Here is a 17926-nt window from a genome sequence, read left to right on the forward strand (position 1 = left end):
AAAATATAATGATCTGAAGCTTGCATTTGTATAAATAGCCCATGCACGTAGGGAATAAATGTCGGGCCAACATCTCTTCTCACAAGCCGGTCCAGAGGTTGTCTGAAGGGCAGATGTAAGAAGTTGCTGACTTCAATGCAAACCATCCACTCGTGCTGAAAGCCTGAGAGAGAGCTAAGCAAATGATTAACGGTGAGAAGAAAGCCCTCCACCGGCACCTCATTGATTGACCATGCCAACATCACGAGCAAACCGCAGCATCAGGCTGTATATCAGGAGGAAAAACTCTCACAGCACTGAAACAAGACAGATGAAGCACTTTAGCAAGTCCTTAGATCTTTTAAGAATGCTAAGCAGTTTTTCAGACTAAATTCAATATGACAACCTGTCTACGCTCCAAACTTAATATTCAGGTGTTTCTATCATCTCAAAATACACGATCGATTGACAGACAGATAGACAGACATGGATGGATGGACACATCCAGATGGATGGATAGATAGACGGATGGATGGACAGACGGATAGACACAGATGAACAGAGGATGGAGGGATGAATAGATAGATAGATAGATAGATAGATAGATAGATAGATAGATAGATAGATAGATAGATAGATAAACGGATAGACAGACGAACAGGATAGATGGATGGACACAAGGATGGATGGATGGATAGATAGATAGACACAGATGAATGGATGGACTGACATGAACAGATGGATGGATGGATAGACGCATACAGATGGGTGGATGGACGGATAGACACAGATGAACAGAGGATAGATGGATGGATAGATAGATGAACGGATGGATGGATAGACAGATGGACAGATAGATAGATAGATAGATAGATAGATAGATAGATAGATAGATAGATAGATAGACAGACAGACAGACAGACAGACAGACAGACAGACAGACAGACAGACAGATGAACAGGATAGATGGATGGACACAAGGATGGATGGATAGATAGATAGACACAGATGAATGGATGGACTGACATGAACAGATGGATGGATGGATAGACGCATACAGATGGATGGATGGATGGATGGACAGATAGACACAGATGAACAGAGGATAGATGGATGGATAGATAGATAGATAGATAGATAGATAGATAGATAGATAGATAGATAGATAGATAGATAGATAGATAGATAGATAGATAGATAGATAGACACAGATGAACAGGATGGATGGATGGATGGATGGATGGATGGATGGATGGATGGATGGATGGATGGATGGATGGATGGATGGATGGATGGATGGATGGAATGATAGATGGATGGATGGATGGATGGACATGAACAGATGGATGGACATATGGATGGATGGATAGATAGATAGACAGACAGACGGATGGATGGATAGACGCATACAGATGAATGAATGGATGGATGGATGGACGGATAGACACAGATGAACAGAGGATGGATGGATAGATATATAGGTAGATAGATGGATGGATAGATAGACAGACTAATAGATAGATAGGACGGATGGATAGACACAGATGAACAGGATGGATGGATGAACACATAAGGATGGATGGGTAGATAGACACAGATGAACAGGATGGATGGATGGACACATTAGGATGGATGGGTAGATAGACACCGATGGATGGATGGATCGATGGTTGGATGGACTGGCATGAACAGATGGATGGTTGGATGGACTGGCATGAACAGATGGATGGATGGATAGACGCATACAGATGGATGGATGGATAGATAGACGGATGGAGGGATGGACATGAACAGATAGACGGATGGATGGATAGACGCATACAGATGAATGGATGGATGGATCGACGGATAGACACAGATGAACAGAGGATAAATATATGTAGATAGATGAACGGATGGATGATAGATAGACAGATGAACAAATGGATAGATAGATAGACAGACACAGATGAACAGGATGGATGGATGGACACATAAGGATGGATGGATGGACATGAAAAGATGGATGGATGGATAGATGGACACATACGGATGGATAGCTACATAGATAGATGGATGGATGGATAGGTAGACAGACAGACAGATGAATGTATAGTTTTACGCTGGCTTTGAATGTAAATTTAATGCGTTTCATTTTTTAAATGATTATTAGCAGGAAACGCTTTGCTGCAGTGACTTGCATATCAGCATGTGTTTAATTAGCTTTATCCATCAGAACCCTTTTAGCATCTTTGTCTTTTCAATCTCAGTAATCTTGTTGCTTTTGGCAGGAAAGGGTCATAATTGTATTAATGCCTGGAAATAGGAGCCGTTAAGAGTCACATCTGCCAGTCTGTTTGTGCCATTGCACCCCAGTAAAAGCTATCTATGGATACACACCTGCCTTTATGGACAGCTAATGGGCCATGAGGTGCAATTAACCCCCAGCCATTATCACCTTTGACAGATGGCCCAGGACGGTCTTGGGTAAACGACTCGAGTGCTCTTATAGTGACTGTGCTGTCATTACAACCAACAGCCTCTAGACAAACATTTGAGCAAACAAATGTAATTATTTGGGCTCAATAAAGGTGTTATGTTACCAAGCTGTAGGATAAACGCTTAGCATGGCAGTTCTAATGATGAGCTTGTGTGATCTTTTCAGTTCGTAGTCCTAAATCAGAAAAGAATCATATTTTTTTAAAGCCATATGGATAGCGGTTTTAAGATTTTTAAGTACAAGAAGTTATGTAGTCAAAATAAACAACATTTGAATGATGTTTTTAAAGTTGTGATAGTCATTTGGTGCATTGACACCATTTCAGAATGACCATGATTACGAGATTCTGTAAAAAGCATTCACGTCCTTGTAGAACTCGTAATTACAACTTGTAATCTCTGAGATATTATTTAATAAAACTTGGTTGTGTTTGGAAGAAGGTCATATACACCTAGAATGGCTTGGGGGTAAGTAAATGATGGGATAATTTTCATTTTGGGGTGAACTAACCCTTTAATCTGAGAAGAGGGCTGTGACCGCAATCACATACTCTTGATACTTATTTTGAATAAGTCATTATTTCACGGCTGTTAAAAAAGTATGTTCTATATATGAATGTAATCTGGGCGTACTACATCACGTGACCTACCAGCTTCACCGACATTCACAGATCCTCTCCCGTGGCCTCATGGGATAGTAAAGTGTCAGTCATTCAGGACAGTCATGTTCCTCCACACCAAACTCGCTCATCCATGTCTTTATGGACCTTGCTTTGTGCACTGGTGCGCAGTCATGTTGGAAGTGGAAGGGGCAATTCCCAAACTGTTTCCATAAAGTTGGGAGCATGAAATTGTCCAAAATGTCTTGGTAAGCGGAAGCATTAAGAGTTCCTTTCACTGGAACTAAGGGGCCAAGCCCAACCCCTGAAAAACAACCCCACACCATAATCACCCCTCCACCAAACTTTACACTTGGCACAATGCAGTCAGGCAAGTACCGTTCTCCTGGCAACCACCAAACACGAGGCGTTTCTCAATGTCAAGGAAGGATCCTCGGAAGCCAGAATTCCGAGGATGCTACGTCATCGACGTCCGTCGAAGGACTGTTCCAATGTCGAGGATCCTTGGAATTTCAACCAAGGTCTGAGTCCTTCGTTCGAAAAATATGCCATATACAGGAAAGGATGCATACGAGTAGCCTTCGCGCTCTTAGCGTTCTCAAATCACCCACAATCCTATGCGTGCAGCTTTGCTATCTTGTTCAAAAAATACAAAATATCGGACGTTGGCGGAGTCGGAGCGTTAACGGGGCAATATGCTTTCAAGTGTAAGTATTTACGTTACCAAACATTTGTTATAACCGTAGTAAATATAAGTAAACTGAATATAACTAAACTGCATTTCGTTGCCTTGTACTTGTGTAATGACAATAAAGTTGAATCTAATCTAATCTAAAGTTTTACTTTTAAATGCCAGTACAAATTACAACCGTAGTGATGTTATACAAATTACGTTATTGATGGCTAACGGACCTTTTCACTGACGTAATGAGGCTGACGTGCACTTGCTAGTCTGTTCCATTTACGTGTTCTCCGAATGCTTAAGAGGAGCCTCGCCTAGCCTCTGAAGGAAGTGACTTGGAAGGACCAGTCCTGCAGAGGAAGTATCCTTGACATTGAGAAACACCTCCAGACTCGTCCATCAGATTGCCAGACAGAGAAGCGTGATTGGTCACTCCAGAGAACATGTCTCCACTGCTCTAGAGTCCAGTGGCGGCGTGCTTTACCCCACAGTATCCCACGCTTTGCATTGCACTTGGTGATGTAAGGCTTAGATGCAGCTGCTCGGCCATGGAAACCCATTCCATGAAGCTCTCTACACACTATTCGTGAGCTAATCTGAAGGCCACATGAAGTTTGGAGGTCTGTAGCTATTGACTCTACAGAAAGTCGACGACTTCCGTGCACTGTGAGCCTCAGCATGCGCTGACCCCACTCTGTGATTTTACGTGGCCTACCACTTCGTGGCTGAGTTGCTGTTGTTCCCAATTGCTTCCACTTTGTTAAAATACCACTAACAGTTGACCGTGGAATATTTAGTAGTGAGGAAATTTCACGAATGGACTTATTGCACAGGTGGCAACCAATCACGAGGTATTTTGATTAAAGATATAGAGTTAGGGCACATTAATTGCTACTGCAATATTCCATTAAAACGTTTTCAATTTTGATTTTATGGTGACTTTATGTTGCCCGATTTATGAGTAAAATAAGACCTTTGCTTAGCATTCCTTGAAAAGTCCTTCACGTTTTGTTACACAACACACATTCATTCCTCAAACGTGAATTCTGCACAGTTCCTGCAGTATAGCTAATAATGCTTGAACTCTCAATGTTCTTATTTTAGTGTTTTAGTGATAATGCACTTTTCTACATTCCTTGCACACACTCAGTGTTTTGAGAGCTGTCTGGTACGTCGCTGCCTTCAGGCGCCGGTGATGACACCGTCATTCATTGTGTTTATTTCTCTAAGCTCGCTTGGTTTCGGTGCCAAGGTGTCATGACATCTGCTTAGCTGTGTGTCTGTGTGTGTTTACGATAGGGCTGATGTGCTGACACATTTTGAGGCAGGAAATGCAGATAGCCTATAAAGAGAAGAGAACGATTGTTAGACGTTAGGAAAGATCTGAAGGCAGTTTATAAATGCTCAATGCAGATTATTTGCAGTTTACAAAGTACAGATGGAAATATTAGAGCAGACAGCAAGTAATACAAATCAATGTCTATCCATGCAAGAAAATAAGAGCATGCTGAACTATTTTACGATGCAATGTGCATGGAATAATAAATCACATTTTATTGAGTGTTTATTTCCAAGGCCCAATGAGATGACCTCAGAATGAGAGGGTGTTCATATTTTATAGCTTTAAAACAGACTTTATTCTTTTTCAATATCTCATAAACACTCTCACACGTGTAACTTTATCCGTCTGTTTGCTCTTTCCCCCATCATCATTTATGCAGAAAGGACTAAATTGAAAAGGCTTTGTGATGTAACTTTATAGGATAATAACAGTATCGTCTGTCTGTTTATACCAGTGGTTCCCCCTGTGTTCCTTTTGCCCGCAAAAAAACACCCAAGAGCAAACTTTGTTTTCTAGATCACTTGATTGGATGTTTATTTGTTCGGTCTCAGCTCGGCAACAGTACCACACCACTTCTGTCTTAGGCAAGGATTCTGGGAAGTTCGGAAACTGGCCTTTCGTTTTAGAAAAGTGTGCGGTTACAATCATCTCTTGTCAATGATGTAATTCATTTGAACGCAAAGGTTGAAGGTCAAGATAAATGAATTGTGCTTTCATCCACTCCTCATTTGAGAGCCAATTTCCACCACATAAGAAAAAAATCCAGGATTTGGTTTCGGCCAAATATTGGGCTTTTCCCCACCGAACTTTTCCCCACCGAACCGAACCCTTGGCCTAGCACTACGCGTGCAACGCTGTTCGACGTAATGACACCGGCACTGATTACGGGAAGTGTTTTCCTCGCGAGCCGAGACAAATAGCCACTGTTAAAACATTTGCGTATGAAACATCTGAAAGAATACGAGTTGAGCATGAGGGAATCTACAGACAGCAGCCAAAATGCAGCAATTTCAGGTACAGCAAAGGAAGGACAGTCATCCTGAAATAATACTGCCTATTCTTTTTTTCTTCTTCTTTTTTACAGTTAAAATAAAATTAAATGAAAAATACACTGCTGTGGATGTTGTTTAATTCATTAATGTGTTTACTGTGATAATGGACTGAGGATGGAAGTAGGATTCAGTATTCAGTTTCGGCAGAATCTTAAAGGGATACCGTAGTTCACCCAAAAATGAAAATCAGCCCATGATTTACTCACCCTCAAGTCATCCTAGGTGTATATGACATTCTTCTTTCAGACGAATAAAATCTGAGTTATATTACAAAAGGCCTGGCTAATCCAAGCTTTATAATGGCAGTAATAGTTGCTCTGTTTTTGAAGTCCATAAAAAATGCATCTGTCCATCAAATAACGTGCTCCACGCGGCTCTGGGGGGTTAACAAAGGCCTTCTGAAGTGAATCGATGCGTTTGTGTAAGAAAAATATCCATATTTGAAACTTTATAAAGTAAAGTTCCACCCGATCGCCTTCCGTGGAAAAGTGTTGAAAGTGCCTTTCGCAGTTCAAGATGCGACATCTGACGAGCGTACCTGGTAACGGAAGCCTTTTGAACGGCAGAGGCACTTTCAACACTTTTTCCATAAATTGAATACGGAAGGCGATCGGCCGAAACTTTACTTTATAAAGTTTAAATATGGATATTTTTCTTACACAAACGCATCGATTCGTTTCAGAGGGCCTTTATTAACACACCAGAGCCACGTGGAGCACGTTATTTGACGGACAGATGCATTTTTTATGGACTTCAAAAACAGAGCAACTATTACTGCCATTATAAAGCTTGGATTAGCCAGGACTTTTGTAATATAACTCAGATTTTATTCGTCTGAAAGAAGAATGTCATATACACCTAGGATGACTTGAGGGTGAGTAAATCATGGGCTGATTTTAATTTTTGGGTGAACTACCCCTTTAACCAGTGGATTCGATATTCGTCCGAACTCCAAAAATCTGGATTTGGAGCATCCCTAATTAGGACATTTAAAGGGTTAGTCCACCCAAAATGTAAAATTATTACCCAATTTACTCACCCTCAAGTCATCCTAGGTGCATATGACTTTCATCTTTCAGCCAAACACAATCTGAGTTATATTAAAAAATATCCTGGCTCTTCCAAGCTTTATTATGGGAGTCAAGAGCCACGTTTCCACCGCAGGAACTTTCCCAAGGAACTAGGAACTTTGGGGTGGTACTCGGTGTGTTTCGACCGCAGGAACCAGGGTCTAAATATTTCCCCCTCCAAACGGCCCTGCTCGCGAGGTAGACTGCCTTTGCGAGTCTAGTTCAGGCAGAAGAGTGACCTCTGACCCGACGCATGCGTATTGGCGAATACGGAAATGCAGAGGAACAAAACAAAACACAGGTCATGAATCAGACATGAAGTCTAAAATGAGAATATTTGAGGTGTTTACTCTCACCTAAGCTTAGGCTACTCCTACATCCACCGTCATGCGTCGGGTCAGAGGTCACTCTTCCACCAGAACTTGACTCATGCATGGCTGTTACTGGAAGGCAGTGATTATTGTTTATAAAGTTATAAATATTGATATTTTCATGTTTGGCTGAAGAAACACCTAGGATGGCTTGAGGGTGAGTAAATCATGAGATAATTTTCATTTTTGGGTGAACTAACCCTTATCTTTTAAAAATGTGCCTTAGTAAAAAACATTACTGGTGTGCATCTTGAGACAAACCAATGCCACTGACATGCAAGTTGCTTTCAGTTAAGACAGCTCAGATATGCATTTTAGTCTGGGACGAGGCTTAAAGGCCAAATATCCAACAAACCACTAGAACAGTTTTATATATTTTGTTGACTTGTGTACTTACATTATCCCAAATGTTTCCAAGAATGTTTAAATCAAGAGAAATAAGTAATTTTAACCAGGACACGGACTGTGCCATTCAGCAACACAAGCTATCCAGAATTTATTAATATGATATTCTTCTAATATCGATCTAGCTTAGTGCAGTGTGCAACAAGTGTCTAATAGCAGCTGCAGAGGGAACGTTATATCATCATTTTTAACACACTCCTCAATAATATCTAATATGATAAAACAGCACTGCGTTACCCCAAATATGCTTGACCGAAAGAAGGAGAAGCGGCGACTGTGGCATAATAAAAGTTCTGCTGCTGTCGAGCCATGTGTTGTGCTCGTCTCTCATTAGCAATCGCTTCAGCGACCTCGTTCAGCTCCACAGCACTCCGCCCTGCTCTGCTTCATACTACAGTAACGGTAATAATCTCATCCATGAACATGATTTCTGCCCTCATCCCGTCCTTTTCTTCCGATTCTTTTCTACCAGCTGTAAGGTGAAGACGACAACTCCCAAGATTCCGTGCTCAATTTCGGCATCATCAACCTATGCCTTTGTTTTGAATAGGCGACCTCTAGCGGTGAAAAACTACACAGTGTGCCTTTAATGCTGCCTTCACGTGGTATCAAAATTATCATAAATACAAGTTTCTTAGGTAAAAATTGCACATGAACGCCCATGTGAAGTTCGGAAATAACTTTGATACCCAAATTCCTGAGATGGGCGTGCCTTTAAAGTAATAGTAACTACTACTAGTTATATGTGCATATACGAGTAATCATTTGAAGCGTAGGTCATTGTATGTTTTATACACAGCGAAAATCGTCTGCATTTGACAGAATCGGTAGAAAGCGAACTAGCTGGGATCGTAAATGTTTGGTTGTCAGTGCATGTGACACGACATATCATTTTGGTTTTTATAAGATTTTCCCAATTAATAGGCAAGAATAAACCTGGTGTCCATGATTCCTGTTCATTCCAACCACAAAAAAAAAAAAAAAGAAACCAGGGGATCAAGTCTAAATTATGATATTACGTCATAACTATGAGATAAAAGTGATACAAATCTTTTTGTGCAAAGGTAAAGACCTCTTCATACCAAAATTGAAATAATAAGCCTCAGGCTGAGGTAAAAGTGCTAATTCACGCATGAACAGTAGAGGGTGCAGCTCTGCTGTGCTGCCATTCTGGATAATGGAACAATAGGATGAAGGAGAAAAAAGTTTTACCAATAAAAACAAAAAATCTAGTAATTTTTGCTCATTGTTTAACTGAATCATCAAAGATCAGCAGCAAGACATTGGTCAATAAAGGTAGATTAAATGCATAAAAATATTTGTTTTATTTAACATTTAATTATTGGAGGTTTGCATAGTATTCTGATTTTGCATTTGACTGATTTTATTCATTTTGAGGAGTACTGCATCTTTATTGTGCAAGTGAGATGAAAAAATGCTCAAATTTAGTCTAGAACTACAATAACCATCATGTTTACACACAACGCCTCTGCACTTACTCTCGATTTTTCTCAACATGGGGACAGGAGAGCTGTCAGTCAAATAAATGTGAAAACGTAACTCAGATATTTTGTTGTAAATTTGAAAAGTAATGCGTTACTTTACTAGTTACTTGAAAAAGTAATCTGATTACGTAACTCAAGTTACTTGTGTTACCCCCAACACTGGTTATTTAAAAAGTTGAGATCGTTCTTTAATGCTGATCTAACAGCAGAAGACACAAGCCGGGTTTAAATCCCAGTTGTGCAGGTGGGGTGCGTTGTAACACTGTGTTACAATGAGCCCCTATTAGAAATATGATATTATATTCTATACTTTTATTAATTATATTGAGTAACCATGAGAAAAAGGTGAATAAAGACTGAGAGTCAATGTTCAGAAATGATTAATTATTATTATGTTTTTTACTATGCTGTATAGCTGTAGTATTTAGCGATGTGTTTGTTGTGAAACTCAATTTTTTTTATATATATTTAATGATGATATATATATATATATATATATATATATATATATATTTTTTTTTTTTTTTTTTAAAGTATACAGAAATAATGAAACAAAACCACATAATTGTACTAGACATGTAAGAAATTAATGTGGGAAAAAATAAATACTCTGAACCCCAAGTGGATTTATTTACACAAACTGAGAAAGTCAAAAAGCGTTAGGTTGTGCCCTGCTCTCACCTATGTCATTCGACTAGTCATAACTCTGACTTTTTATCTCATAAATATTACTTAGTATGCCATAATTCTGACTTTGTATGTCATTATTATTATTTACTAAAACATTATATTTTTTCTTATGTGGTGGAAATGGGCTTAGTTGAACACGAGTGTTTTCCATTTATGTCCGTGGACACATTTGATAGTGATTTGATAGTGTTGGACACTATGGACACTTTTGTTTGTGGAGAAATGAATCTTTACTAAAAAACTTTTAAAAATCCGCCAAATCCTAGGCTAATTTAAATTTAATTGCTAGCGTTAAAGCCTAGGTATCCAATACAGACTATTAAATAATATTTTCAAACTTTTTGCATAATTTGATCAAAATACAGCGTGATCATTGAGCAGCATTATCATATAGTACAATCAGGGAGATACAGTAACATTTGTATTATTACATAGCATTTGGGTTGGGTGGTCAAAACCTAGTCTTCCCACTATAACATATAAACATATACAAAGGAATATGTAATAAATACACAGCTCACAGCTCATTATTAGGAGAAATGTGTGATGATCGTGGGGTATCAACTTCTTATCCGGCAAAATCGTTTCGTCTGGTAAAAGTGGTAAGAATGTAATGTGTTTGAAAGCAGCGCCCCCTTGTGAGTACAGCAACCATTGCAGTTTGGTGTGTTCATTACATTCTCACATTCTCGTGTAACAGAATTTGTATGGATGCTATTGGTCACATCATGGACACATTTCATACCGTGAGCAATGAAATAACGAAAGATGAAACAATTTTGAATATCAGGCAGTTTTAACATTTTATTTCTATCCAAGCACATTCAACTACACAATATCACCAACATGAACAAAGAATGCCCTTCTTAATCATGTATAAGATTTTCCATGGCCAGCATAGGAAACATATCTTAACATATCCAGAAATATGCAGTTTTCTCTAACGTTTATTATAACGTTTTTTCAGACTCAGATCACAATAAACAATAATAAACTATATAAATTACATTTGGTAGGAAAAATAAATATAAATTATTTTCAGTGTACACTAATAAATATTTCTGCCCTGCCACTATAAGTTGGTCATGGTGACAGGTTTCCTTTTTCATGATAATATCCAGCACAATTTAGTTTCTCTTGCATAAGGCCATAAACCAAAAATGTAATCAATAGAGTCAAAAACATGACATCGGCATTTATATTCAATGTAATGCAGTTAAAAAAATCAAGTAGTTGTTGGTTTTTGTGAACTAAGCAAATATTTCAGTTGTGTCCCATTATAAAACTACATTTTGGATGCACTAATCTCTAATAACCATCTTCGGCTTATACACATCAGCGTGATGCATGATGCAAATGGGGAGCCGTGTGCGACTCTAAGAGCTTCCTTCAACTGAGCGTTTCCTGGCGAAGAGGTGAGTGGGGTCCCTGTTGCGCAGGTTGGGCTGGATCTTGAACATGGGTGGCCAGCGGAAGCCGTTGTGGCCCTCCATACCAGAAGCAGCGGCAGCAGGTTCGGATGGGCAGGGCTTGTTCTGAAGCAGCTGGAAAAGCGTGGCCATGTCAGGTCCCAGTCTGGACACCAGCCCGGCTCGCACCACCTCCACGGTGTCTTCCTCGCACTCCATTAAGCTCTGCAGAAGCGTGCTGTAGTACCTGCCACACAAAAGTATGAGGGATTAGTGTGTACAGTCGAGTGAGCGCATTTGATAAAATAACAGTTCATCTAATGTAAAAAAGAAACCCAATAATGCGCTTTAACAGTTCCTAGTGACCATGTTGATCAAGCTCCAAAAGGTACCCAACCAACCAACCCAACAAAAAAAATCACTAACACAAAATATAGTACAAAATAGCATTTTATAACTGCATTTTAACTTATGGTGTACAGTATATTGTACACTGTAAAAAAAAGATATGATCAATAATAAGTTATGACAACATACATTTTTACATTGATTTAACTCATCAAAATAAGTTAAGCAATTTTCAACTTTTTTTAAAAGTTAAACAAGATTCAGTTAGTAATGTAATTTAAGTTGAAATGACTTAAACATCCAAGCATCATCTATCTATCTATCTATCTATCTATCTATCTATCTATCTATCTATCTATCTATCTATCTATCTATCTATCTATCTATCTATCTATCTATCTATCTATCTATCTATCTATCTATCTATCAAGAACTTGTATGGAATTTTGTCAAAAAATCACTTTTTTGTTTCATTAAAGACAAAACACCATACAAGTGAAAAACATGAGAGTGAGTAAATGATCATATCATATTCCAATCGGATAGACAAATAATCTGATTTGGTCTAAAATGAAAATCAGAATTTTAATTTTTGCGTGTACTCAAAAAAAGCCATTTTTTAAGATTTACGCATTCCAATTATTAGTAAAATTCCATCAAATTGAATTGAATAATCATTATGTAAAAAAAATTAAGAATTGTTCAATTAAAATATGTAAGAACAGTGCCGATCCTGACCTCCCTGGGGCCCTAAGCAAAATTCTGCTAAGGGGCCCTCTAACTGACCCGTGACGCCGTGAGCTATGTAAACCATTTGCCATTGCCACACAGTCACACCTGACACTTCAGTGATCCCAATACAATCCTCCCTCCTTTAAACAAAAAAGTCGCAATACAGAATGAGGTTCAAACAAACAATATTTATTGAATAGAGTATTTCCTATAGAATATTAAGATAACAAGTGAATATTATTAAGTAAGTGAATATTAACGTAAAAATAAATAAGAAGAAAATAATAAATTATAACTCTGAGCTTTGGCTTTTGGGATTAACTTAGGTTATCTCTACAGCCTGGGCATTTTCGGCATCAGTATGGGCAACACCAGTCTATTTTATTTAATATTATTAGTATTAGCTATTATTGACTAACTATTAGTAAAAATAATCAAGAATTCACATTGCAAATAGTAAAAAAATGTAATGCTTGATATCAAAAATGCATAAACTGTGAATGAATAAAAGCTAAAATGGCTTGCCATAGCATGTTAAAGTTTTTTTTTATTTTTGTAATACATATGGTGAAGCAATTCTTGATTTATGGTTATTATTAACTGAGGGATGTGCATCCACACATTGACCAGTATGTCCAGCTAATCAACATTTTAAATTCAATATAGCCTATAAATCAAGTCAATCACTGTCAAATTATCAATACATTGCTTTCCATCTTGCATAATTAGTGCAGTGCAGTTGTATAGAGTTTTTAACAACACATTGACTGAGACTAGATAATCAGTGTCTTGTTTTAAAAGTATGTATGTATAATGTGCACTTTTGATGAGGAGTGCCATCATTCACGCCCATATATTGTACAGTCTGTCTGGTCTCCACATATATTTCTGCTTGAAAAATGTGCATTTCATTTCGTGCATATGAATGAACGCATGATAACACACGCGACGCGGTTATCTTTTCCGATCTGAAGTAAACAAACACCGTTGCACTTTGTCGTTTATCAAAAACAAACGTAATAAATAATTGTATTTTACTCTCACTTTTGTCAGGCACAAAGTGATGCAAGAGATGCACTGCCTGCCTGTACAGCTAGGTTAGCAAGACCGAAAAAACACAACAGAAATGCACATAAACTTTCCTTTGCAGACATCAAACTTAGAGAGAAGACAAGTTTACCCGATTGTTGTTCCCGCAGTTCACTTTCATGGTTTTTCTTTTTTCCTCTTTTCATGACCAGAAGGATAGTTTCGCTTCATTTTGTCATGGATGTTGTAAACATTAATTGACGGTGACGTGACGCGCTATGACACGGGAGGAGGCGGGGCCTTGAGTAATTTGCGGGGCCCTACGCAGCTTGCGTAGTGAACGTATAGGGCTGATCGGCTCTGTGTAAGAATTATTCAATTTAATCATTAATTGAAACGCGTAGGCTAATGCTGCGTTCCAGGCAACCCGTAACCCGTGTTTTTCCAACCTTCTACCCGTTAAAGTGCACTGGAACGCCAGTCAAACCCGTGACTTCCCACCCGTGAACTCGAACTAGATCGATGTACTCCCAGTTGCGAGCTCTGACGTCACATAGCGCGCGAAACAACAATGGCAGCCCCTACGGATGCTTTGTTTATGGAAGTCGTACACGGTATTTTACAAATAAACGTAAAATAAAAGGTATAAATTGCCTTATGCGCCGTTTTTTTCTCCTCCGTTTCCCTCAAATTGTAAAAGATAGTAAATGAGCATAAGCCCCGTACGGTCCGCCATGCTTTGTTTACATCTAGCTTCCACAATTCCTTGCGCTCAGGCAGTTTGACGTGACTTTGCCTGGAACGCTACAAAGTCGTGAGTCGTGGTCTGAAGCCGTTCAAAAACCTACCTGGAACGCAGCATAAATCTTTAAAAAAAGTTTGATTTTGTTTAGTTTTTTTGTTGCGTGTACTATCCCTTTAAGTCCGGTGGACCAATCAATGACTCCAAACAGCACGCGCTATGCTGTTACCTGTTTGGGAAGTGGCTGGGCACCTGAACCACGTCACCAATGGCCTCAGGGTTGGATCGGGCCACTTCGCAGATGTCAAGCTTCTTATAACACTCCTCCTGAACTTCAGCAATCATCTTCTGGAAGGTGGAACAGCGTTTGATGGTCTGGAAGACCTTAGAGGTGATACCTTTGGCCATGCACTTGATGCTCTCTTTCACAAACGTTTTACCCTGTGGGGGGTAAAAAAATATCGAAATGACCTTTTCTGCGCAATGTTAATTCGAGGAGTAAATGAATGCTTCTGATAAATATTGTTTTGTACCTCTGTATTGAACACAGAAGCTGTGTGGAAGAAGACGTTACAGATCTCGTGCATGCCGTCAGTGTCGCAGGTCGAGTTTTCCAGACACGCGAAGGTGGCGCAGCCCACCTGCAGAGCGCCGTTCAGGCAGCGGGCCACCTCAGCTGGAGGAGGAAGAGAAATAGGGTATTTTGTATTTAAAGCAGTGTAAAACTACACATTTTTTACTATATAGACAGCCCTGAAGGTTTAATATATCGTGCGCGAAGGCGAAACCCAGCCAACACAGATCGTTTCCCTAACGTTAGTATTTGGTTCCCTTTTGGTTATATTTGGGGAACCAAATAACGTTGCAGGGAAGTTATTTTTAAACAACCTAAAAATAACTTCTATTCAGTACATTCCCTCGTGGTTATTATATTGCAACCATAAAATCACCACATTCCCATATTCATAACATTCCCAGAACGTTGCAGGGTGGTTATTTTTAAATAACCTAAAAATAACTTGTACAGAACGTTCCCTAAAGGTTATTTTACAACTATAAAATAACATTCCCAGAATGTCCCAGAAAAATAATTTGTAACGTTAGGGGAATGTTAAAGTAACATTAGAATAACATTCTATAGACCAAAAACGAACATTCTATTTCCTTTAAGAAACGTTCTGGCAACCAAATTATTTTACCTGCAAGTTATCCTGGAATTGAGTCTACAACCTTCAGTCTGTAACCACTAAGGATTTCTGAACATTTGCCTGTGCATACTCATAAAACTAAAACAAAGTGACCAATCAATAAAGAAAATAATACTTACAAGGGCTGTTGGCTGAGAATCGTGCCCGTCTTGGTTGTGCAGGTTCTTGATCTGTTCCAAACGCTAATGCAACCAAAACGAGGAGCAAAAGAAATCCGCTTTTCAGAAGCATGTCTGCAGCTAGAACCAAACACAAGGGATCAAAACAAGAGACGTTTGCTGATTCTGTGGGTTTGTGTTGCAGGTTGATGACCGCCTCAGCTTTATACAGATCTTCAGCTGAGCTTGACGGCTCATAAATCCCCACCATCACCAATCAGAACGCAGGATCCGAAAGCTCAAACTTTCCATCTCTTCGTAAATATTCATGTGCGGATATTAATGCAGACACACCTGCTATGATTTTATCTCCATTTAGATGGTTAAATCCCTGCTACAACTTATTTTGTCTGGTGTCATCTATGATGTAAGTCAAAAAACTTTTATATACTTGGTCACCATGAAATCATCATTGACAAATCTTTTTTTTTTTAATGGAATGTTGCAATATATATTATTTATGATTTATCTGTGGACATCGTTATTTAAAAAAAAAATCTTTAATCAAAATAAATTTCCCTCTGTCTTACAGCAACATCTATACTTTTCTTTGACATATTTACTGGCATGAGGGCGGGACAACCTTTCACTCACACGAGATCGACCAATAGGAAACCACAACCATGCAACGGCGTTCAATCAATTCTTGATGGACAAAATCAAAATCTCCCCTACATTTTTTCTTGTCCGAGAAGACGTTTCACTTGGACATATTTACTGGCATGAGGGCGGGACAACCTGTCACTCACACGAGATCGACCAATAGAGACAGAGCTTATTTAGGCCACGCCCACACCGGGGGGGAAAACAATCCAACGCTCTCCATTGACTTTGCATTGCGGGGTGCTGCCTCATTGTCATTTCGGACTTATAACAAAAAACAGAACAATGTCTAAAAGCTGATATGTGACAAGGTGTACAGCAAACAAGCTAAAAAACACAGAAATACGTTTTTATAAGCTGTCGACCCAAAAAAACGAGCGTTTAAGAAGATAAAAGTGGATACAGGCAATACGAAGTGACGCTTCAGCAGGAAGAATGGGTAAATTTTGGGATCCTGACACTCAGTATGTCTCAGTATGTGTATGTGTGCAGTAAACATTTTGTCACTGTTAAGTCAAATATCCAAATGTCCGTTTTATATATTATATTTACTGTCGCTGACGACGTTCCCCTCTAGTCGCCATAGTTCTCAGTGTAATATGACCTGTAGCGCTCTGTCTCAATGGCCTGAATCCACTTTTTTGTCCTTAAACGCTCGTTTTTTGGGTCAATAGCTTATAAAAACGTCTGGGTTTTTGCTTCTGGGTTTTGTTTAGCTTGTTTGCAGTTCACTTTGTCACATATCAGCTTTTATACATTGTTCAGTTTTTTGTAATAAGTCCGAAATGACAAGGAGGCAGCCTCCCGCAATGCAAAGTCAATGGAGACTGTTTGATTGTTCCCCCCCCCCCGGTGGGCGTGGCCTTCAGATTATGACGCGTGTCGCTCTGTCTCTATAGGAAACCACAACCATGCAACGCCATTCAATCAATTCTTGATGGACAAAATCTAAATCTCCCCTACATTTTTTCTTGTCCGAGAAGACGTTTCACTCGGACATATTTACTGGCACGAGGGCGGGACAACCTGTCACTCACACGAGATCGACCAATAGGAAACCACAACCATGCGACGCCGTTCAATCAATTCTTGATGGACAAAATCAAAATCTCCCCTACATTTTTTTCTTGTCCGAGAAGACGTTTCACTCGGACATATTTACTGGCATGAGGGCGGGACAACCTTTCACTCACACGAGATCGACCAATAGGAAACCACAACCATGCAACGCCGTTCAATCAATTCTTGATGGACAAAATCAAAATCTCCCCTACATTTTTTCTTGTCCGAGAAGACGTTTCACTCGGACATATTTACTGGCATGAGGGCGGGACAACCTTTCACTCACACGAGATCGACCAATAGGAAACCACAACCATGCAACGCCGTTCAATCAATTCTTGATGGACAAAATCAAAATCTCCCCTACATTTTTTCTTGTCCGAGAAGACGTTTCACTCGGACATATTTACTGGCATGAGGGCGGGACAACCTGTCACTCAC

General features: G+C 39.2%; 1 protein-coding gene across 1 annotated transcript; it reads right to left on the reverse strand.

Moving 5' to 3' along the window:
- Positions 1 to 11570: 11570 nt before the first annotated feature.
- stc1l (stanniocalcin 1, like) lies at positions 11571 to 15893 on the reverse strand (the record flags this gene model as incomplete). The annotated part of the gene is made up of 4 exons (XM_079803878.1): positions 11571 to 11850; positions 14684 to 14895; positions 14988 to 15130; positions 15782 to 15893. The coding sequence occupies 4 exons, from the start codon at positions 15891 to 15893 to the stop codon at positions 11571 to 11573; spliced, it is 747 nt and encodes a 248-aa protein (XP_079660004.1).
- Positions 15894 to 17926: the final 2033 nt, after the last annotated feature.

The sequence above is a fragment of the Gobio gobio genome, assembly GCF_949357685.1.
Source record: "Gobio gobio genome assembly, chromosome: 22".
NCBI classification, from domain to species: domain Eukaryota; kingdom Metazoa; phylum Chordata; class Actinopteri; order Cypriniformes; family Gobionidae; genus Gobio; species Gobio gobio.